This window comes from Aptenodytes forsteri, unplaced genomic scaffold (genome assembly GCF_000699145.1).
Source record: "Aptenodytes forsteri isolate BGI_AS27 unplaced genomic scaffold, ASM69914v1 Scaffold90, whole genome shotgun sequence".
Classification (NCBI taxonomy): Eukaryota; Metazoa; Chordata; class Aves; order Sphenisciformes; family Spheniscidae; genus Aptenodytes; species Aptenodytes forsteri.
The window spans coordinates 221478-229284 of NW_008793941.1; the positions used below are offsets into that span (position 1 = coordinate 221478).

Here is a 7807-nt window from a genome sequence, read left to right on the forward strand (position 1 = left end):
AAAAGCTCGGAGCGTGGTCTGTGCCCGTACCGTCTCCTGCTGTGTTCCTGTCAAAATGGATAAGTTCAACTGGGTTGAATCTGGTCGATTTTTGGATGAATACCCACCAAGGAATTTCTGGATGCCGTAAGAAGTTGCAGTTATTGAGCAGGAGGTGCTCTTTTGTTTGACTTAGTCCTACATAGTGCAAAAACTGAAAGGAACGGCTCTGTGACGGGAAGCCGGGCACGGCTTCCCATGGCTGTGCGTGCGCACAGGCAGCGGGGCGCACAGTCCCCTTTGCTCGGATTCCGGGGGGCGTTACGCCACCGTTGCACAAGCGGCTTCAAAAGGGACCACGTTGGCTGGTCAGCTGTGCTTCACGAGGGAAAGGAGGGCGAGAGTTCTCTGGTGGCCCTCGGCAAAGCCACTAAGTCCAGAAGGCAGCAGCTCCCGGCAGGGAACAGCTTACAAAGCTTAGAACAAAGTTTTTTTTGTTTTTTTAAAAGCCCGCGTTCCGGTAGCTCCACCGTGGCCTCAGAAGCCTGCGGCAGGCTGGCCGCCGCGGTGGGCTCGCACAGCCTGGGCTCTGCACCTTACAGGGGCTGGTGAGAAGTCAGGGTTACTTGTGAAGCTCTTGATAGTAGTAGAATAATCTTTACTAATAGTGCTTTATGAGCGCAATGATCGATCGCTGCAGATCCAGCAGCTAACCTTCAAAAGCAGATCGGAGTCTTTCCTGGGAGGAAAACTTTCCCATTATCTCAGTGCTTTGGCAATTTGTATCTTGACTTGTTACTCATCCGGCGAACTTGACAGGAATTTACAGCTGGTGTAAGAGGATCATCTGCTTGTACAGCACGGCACCTGGGGCCAGCAGAGCTCTGCCAGGAGGATTTGATGCAGCTGAAGGAAATGATGCAGCAGCAGCGAGCAGGCGGAGGAGGCTCTGCAGCCTCTCCACTTCCCTCCCCGGGACATACCCGCTTCTTTCAGGGGAGCAGCAGAAAAGAAGAGAACCATGAAAGCTGGGTCCTTAATTCTCCTGACCGCCGGGCTGTAGAATTCGTTATTAACCCTCTCTCTTGCCTCGGAGACCCGATCTCACTTTCCGCTCTGCTGGTGTCTGCTCATCAGCAGAGCTCCCACTGGCGGCAGCGATACAGAAAGCCCCGAGTGGGTCGGTGTCCATTAACTGCTGCACTGTACAGCTTTGCACAGGGCAGCCTGGAACACTTCAGACACAGAAAGAAGTGGGGAAAAACAAAGGGAAGGACGTTTAATGCTTTTAAATCGTGAAGATTAAATACTTCTATTAATATCTGCTAGAAATTCCTCATAGAGATTCTGGCATATGTCATTATGGCACGTAATTCCACTACAACTATCTGCCATCTTTCCCTAAATTGTTTATAGCTCATTTCTGTTCTCTGAGCAAACTGCAGCACAAAGCTGTGGCGTGCCTGGTGTCGCCACCAAGAAACAGACTCTTTGCACTAACAGCCACGTGACAAACATCCTTTTTTTTTTTTTTCCCCCCATTGAATTACTTCACCTTGTGTGAACACCATTTTATGCATCATTTTTACAGCCTAAGTGGACCCTGAATACAGAAAATGTAGGGGTGACGAATGACGATGTCTTGCGATTGTTCAAAAATGAACGTAGGATTCCAGAATTGGTAGCTAAAAATGAAAAGAACATCACAAAACCAATAATGCTTTCACAGCTGCTCTTTGGTTTTCCAATTTCTGTCGTTAAGTTTATTAGCAAGATCTTGCTCCGTACTTTTTGTCTCGAGGCCTTGCACAAATCTGGCAGGTCACTTCGTTGTTAGGGCTGTAAGTTCCAGGATCACAAACCACTGCGAAGAGAACACAGTCAGCGGTTCAGCCAGCTCCCCTCTGCCCCAGCCAGGGCCGGGACTGTCAGACAACACCGTGTGCCTTCCCGACGCTCTAAGTGAGATCCCGTCCTTCCCAAGCTCGCTGCGCCTGCCCCTCGCTAAATATCCTGAACTCCAGAACCAGCGGTAGGTGCTGCTGGCGAAAGATCTTTTAAAACAGCTGAGTGTTTTCTAGCAGCACTACCATTAAGGTAATTGTTTCTTATTTGCTCTATATCCTGAGCATAGTCACTCAAACCAGTGACCTGGAAGAAAAAAACCCACTTCACTGCTTCCACTTACTCTATTTGGAAATAGCTACACCTACGAGCGCACTAACAAACACTGCCAGCTTGTTTTCTGTTCCTATCAGATATTTTAAATCTGCGATGTGAATGTCTTTCCAAAAGATGAACGGAAATATTGTTACTTTTGAGACTGATATTTACCAAATGCTCTTCAGAGAAACCTGTGATCAGGGCTAATAAGCTATATTTAAATCAATGTATTTTATATTTACCACAGCAACTAGCGCAGTTCTTGTGGGTGATATCGTTTTTCCCAAAACCTGGTCGACAACTGTCAATGTGAGTAACTGAGAAACTGTTGTCCATGTAGTGTATTGTAGGAACAGTTTGAAACTCGTGCTTCAAAGCATACGTCTGTTTACTGAAAAACTCTCCAATTCGATCTCTTGCCTGAATTCAGAAACATTGGAAGAATAAAAAATAGTCAGTTGTTTCTTCTTGATTTAAAAATATCAGTAAATACTTTATAGTCCTGATTTCCCCCCCACACTGACCTGTCACCTTAACTGGGAGTCTTTCTTTGGCTTCAGGGGGCCTGGGACCAGACCCAGCATGCGATCTGATAGCATGTTTTAACATTAAGAAGCCAGAGAGAACAGATTTTAGAAGTGGATTTACTTTAAACTGTATTTCACTTACCAAACCATAAAACAAAGATCTAGTTTAGAGAACTGGAAATTCAGTATACTAATATAAATACTAAAGTTTATAATTCTTTATTCTTAGAAGTAAATATAAAGGAAATAATGAGCCTGATTTTTTTTTTAAACTGTTTGGATCAACTTGACTTTTAAAACCACTTTCCATCCTGAATGGAATTATTTGAAATCCATGAATCGTCATTTACAATGATATTAATCCCATAAAATCTGGGTTGCTACCAGGCAAATCTGTAGATGCTAAGGCAGAGACTTGTGTTAAATACCCAGAGAAGACGCAAGGGTGGCTGACACAGAACCTCTTGAACTCTCATGTTTGTCGCATCTTCACAATCATAAGGAACCTGGTGGCAAACTTCTTCCCATCCTGGTGCAAAAGGATTTACTATGGGTGGGGGGAAAAAAGATACATGTACATGTGTTGAAGAATATATTACAGTGAACTCAAATACCTCAAGCAGGCACCTTTAGACTCACTTCAGAAAACATCGACAAAGAAAATGTATTACTGCTTTTAGCATCTTACAGTGCTCACTTCATTCCATTGTTCCCTCTTAATTTTGCCTCTAATTTGTGAAGAATTGTGAGGTGTTTTTTCTTTCACCTGTCACTCTGCAGTCAAGATCATGTTTTGAAACAGTTCTTTTGATTGGGTGCATTTGAATGTTGAAAAATGAGTGACCAATAAAAGGGGGAAAAAACAGATTTGGTCCTGGTGGACCAAGTATCCAGTTACTTAAATTGCTTTGTTCCAGTAAGAGTCAGAGGTCAACCAATAAAATACTGGGGGAAAAATATGCTAAGCTGACAGGAAGAATGGAACTAAATTCTCACACAGTACCCTCGGGTTACAAAGGGCTGAAGTTTTACGTAAAACTTAAAACCTTTGGGTCCTCGGTTTGTTCTGAATTTTTCTTGACTTTACTGAGGGGAAAATGTCCACAAAACTGTTCCATAACCTGTTGGATGGTCCCTCTTGGCACGTGATGAGAACAGATACAGGAGAGCATGTGGTCAAAGCATTAATGAATAATTTCCTTCCCTCAGTGGTAAAACATCTCTAAATTAGGGCAGCCATCAGGGCTGACTTAACCCGTTTTGCAAGGCAATACAGCCGCATCAGTATTACCATAAGGGAACTGTGAGGCTCTTGCTTTTAACCTCTGTGCAGTTTCCTAGAACCAAGCAAAACCACAGAGTTCACAGACGTATTAAAAATCAAATAATGCAAAACAAATATAACCATTTTCCTTTTTGCAAAAATAATCATGGCACCTTATCAGCTATCTCCTTTCAACAATCCTTCCAAACTGCACACCTTGAAAAGTAACGTTTCTCGCTAAGGTTGTAAGAAGTACAATACTACAAATTCAACATATAAACTGCATTTTAGCTCCATCTGTGGGCTAGTAAGAAAAAATACAGGGACTCCGAAAGGAAGCAGGGAAACAACTTCTGAAGGTGTACTCGACTTTAATGTATTTCAGATGTTTATAGTACTCTCAGGTTGTTTATAAAAATAAATGATCCCTCCCAAACAAACACTGAAATCTGTTACCTTGAAAACTAACAAATAGTTCATGCGAGAGGCCTTGTTTCGGTATCCTGACAGAATGGCATTTGTAGGATGACTCTATGATGTGACAGGTCAGATCAGAGATGATGATGTTTAAGATTCTCTTTAGTTCCTCAAAGAACTGGCTGTTAGCTTCTAGCTCGCATTCCTTTGTAGTAAAGCGAACAAACACCTGATATGTGTGGTCAGCTTCCCTGTATGCTTTAAGAAAATAGTTTGTGTGTGAGTTCTGCCGTGTAATCGCAGATTGAATCTTGTACAGAACCTTATCACTGCATCAGTGTACTTTGTATCTGAAATACAGGCTCTTATTCAAAAGTAAACAAATAAATAAAGCTTACTCATTAACCATAACAGAACAAATTTGTCCTTGCCAGAGCTGGCTCAAAGAGTAAGAGACGCTTTAGTTTGAAATGTACAGGAATTTATGTGCTTATGTTATGAGGCTCTGCTCCCAAATATTAAAACAAAAAAGGGGGCAAACAGTAAAAGAACAGACTAGCATGTCTACAAAGTTGTGTAACTGAAATGGATTTGGATTATGCAAAAGCATTCTGTGCGATTATGGTGTAGGAGTGAATGTTTTTACATTATTTTAAAAGTTAGTGTTTCTCAAGCATTTCTGGAAATGTTATTTTGTGGGTGGGGAGGTGATATTGGTGAATCGTGGTTACAAATGGTGGACGAAGGCTCGAGCGTGCTGCTCAAGCAGTTGGGGCAGAGGGCTCATTCTGCATCAGCCTATGTTCGGTTTGGTAATCTCTCTCGTGGGAGACTGCACTCGGACATGAGCTTACTTTTCCCATCTTGGATATCACTGGAATCATTGTAGGTCTGCACTCGGACACGAGCTTACTTTTCCGATCTTGGATATCACTGGAATCATTGTAGGTCACTTTGTTCTTCTTAAGGGTAGAGATTACGTTATGCTTTGAGTTGCCATATATTCTTGGTAGCAGTTATTTAAAACTTTTTCCAAAACTGGGAGGGGGGGTTTGTGTGTATAAATATAAAAAAAATTACTTTCTATTCTGGGAGAAAATGTTAACTATTTCTTTTTATCAAGCCTTGCAATAAACATGCACTTCACAAACCCAGCAAACTACAAAGGCTGTGTGCATTAGCTTACTAGTAACTTAGCAATCTTACCGTATACCATGAATTTATATGCCTCAAACATTTCTCTTTCTTCTTGTGTCGTAGTTTCTATGATTTTGTGAGAAAGAGTGCAAGTGTAGGCTCCCGACATAAACTCCTTAAAACCCATCACCATCAGCTTTCCTGTTTCTGTAAGATTCACATACGTTCGCCCTAGAACAGAAACAGGAAATACTTGATTACTGGAAACGTTCGGTTTCTGATGCTGCGCTCATTTAGAACATTTGAAGATGAGATCTTGCTCTTGTACATAATGACACTGATTCGTCTTAGTCTGAAACAGTCTAAAATTTATGACCTTTAGGACTTATTGCAAGTTTCCTTCTATCTCAAGCATTTGAAAATTTTAGAGGGAGAAGAGAAACATAGTCTAATGTCAGAGCTCGTGGAAAAAAATTGACAAAGGACCAAGTGACTATTTGGACCCACCATGCAATGCAGGGTGGCATCAATAGAAACAAGGAAAATATGTGATTTCATGTACAGTAATCTACTTAGCCATTTGTGGTTGACTTTTTTTCCTTGTAAATAGAAAACAGAAACTATTTCTCTATCTCAGCATGTTTTCCTGATTGCCTCCCCACCCCCCGGGGCAGAGGCCGTTTCTAATTTTGTGAAAAAGTATTGTAAAAAGCCTATTCTATTAGTGACTGGGGAAAAAATGGCGAAGGCAGGCAGAGTGGAAATCCTTCGTAGTCCGAACAAAGTGACTAACCTTCTAAATTTTTTCCGTCTGGACCAATCCACAAATACTTGGGATCTATTACTTCTTCTTGAGAACGAGCCAAATCCATACATACTAGGAATGGGCTATTTGTAAACACCTTAACATACACGTTAACTGCAAGAGAAGAGAATAAGGTAAATGATGTGAAATGCTTATATTGAATGAAATTACCAAAATACTCATTTCATTTCAAATATATTTAATGTAATACTGAGTTTATTTTTCATGTACGGACCTGAAAAGAGTAAGGTTAATCTTTTATCTCCATTTGCTCTTATTATTATCATGGAACTGTCCACAGCGTGGTTGGTGCTGACTGTACGTAGGAGTCACTTCAGTCCCACACAAATCACGTTGCAGGGTCACAAAAACCACCAGATTTTGAGCCTTTTGCAGAGTGGGACCCTCATTTAGACGTTACGTTTTCAGAAGTGCTTATAGTAGCACCATGGGACAAATGTATTTCTAAACCCATCCCGCCTCGTTACTGCGTGCTATCAGGATCGTATTCTGGAGTCTCCAGCGCCGTGTTTAGCTAAGCTTGGTTGCGTTGCTTCCAGGTGTAGTGCTGTCTACATAATGATCACTGTACTTAACTCCATTTTAGAAGTCTAGTAAGACCTAAATATAGATATATTTCAAAAAAAGACAAGTTTACCTTCATGTTTGATATCGCCATAAACATAATTCTTTTCTATTAAATCAACAGAATGTTGCTCTTCCTTAGGTACAGCTCTCACCGTAGGGAAAAGGACTTAGAAGAGAGATTACAGAGAAATCTAAATGTGTGATTGTTAACCTTTTATTTTGTCCTAGCGAGTTTCTGTCTCTTGCCTTACTTTTTCTTTCTCCCCACACCCTTTTCTTAAAAACAAGGCTCCTACTTATTGCTGACTTGCCCGTTTTTGTTGCTTTAGTGCCCAGGTTGCAAATCTGACTTCATATAGCAGGTTCCAACCTGGCTGAGCCTTTCTCTTTACAAAAAGCCAATAAAATAGTTATAAAATCTAATTAGAAAGCTAAGGCGTGGCGACCGTGGGAGGGTCTTCAAGCATCTGTGAGCCTTTGCTTTTTGGGAAACAGGAGGCAGAAGTCCAGGCACGAGGGTTTCTGTTATGAGAGCCCCCAGGAGATGTGAAAATCATCAGAATTTGTGCTGACTTCTTCAGGCCATGGTGGCAGACTAGGACAGCCCTGTCTGACCGCTGCCCTCCAGGACTCGGGTCGAGAGGGAGAAGGGCACTGCTGGGATCCACACCTTCCCATCTAAAAGGGGCTTTTTCATCATCTGCTGAAAGAAGCCTTCCCATCTACAAGGGGCTTTTTCATCATCTGCTGAAAGAAGGTCCTGCAAAGCACAACTGCTCTCCACAGATGGCTGCGCCCCGAGCAGAGGGGTGCCCCCCGCCCCGTACCGTGGTGGCCCGAGCCCCACAGCTGCCCCCTGAGGAGCCCATGCCGAGGGGCGCCTCGGAGAGGGCACCCATCGCCGCGGCCCTGCCTCTCCCTCCCTCG

General features: G+C 42.6%; 1 protein-coding gene across 1 annotated transcript; it reads right to left on the minus strand.

Moving 5' to 3' along the window:
• Nucleotides 1-1745: 1745 nt before the first annotated feature.
• ZPBP2 (zona pellucida binding protein 2) lies at nucleotides 1746-7779 on the minus strand. Its single transcript, XM_009273207.1, has 8 exons — nucleotides 7708-7779; nucleotides 6951-7014; nucleotides 6281-6406; nucleotides 5557-5718; nucleotides 4390-4608; nucleotides 3131-3216; nucleotides 2385-2562; nucleotides 1746-1843 (listed from the first exon to the last, which is right to left on the minus strand). The coding sequence occupies exons 1-8, from the start codon at nucleotides 7777-7779 to the stop codon at nucleotides 1746-1748; spliced, it is 1005 nt and encodes a 334-aa protein (XP_009271482.1).
• Nucleotides 7780-7807: the final 28 nt, after the last annotated feature.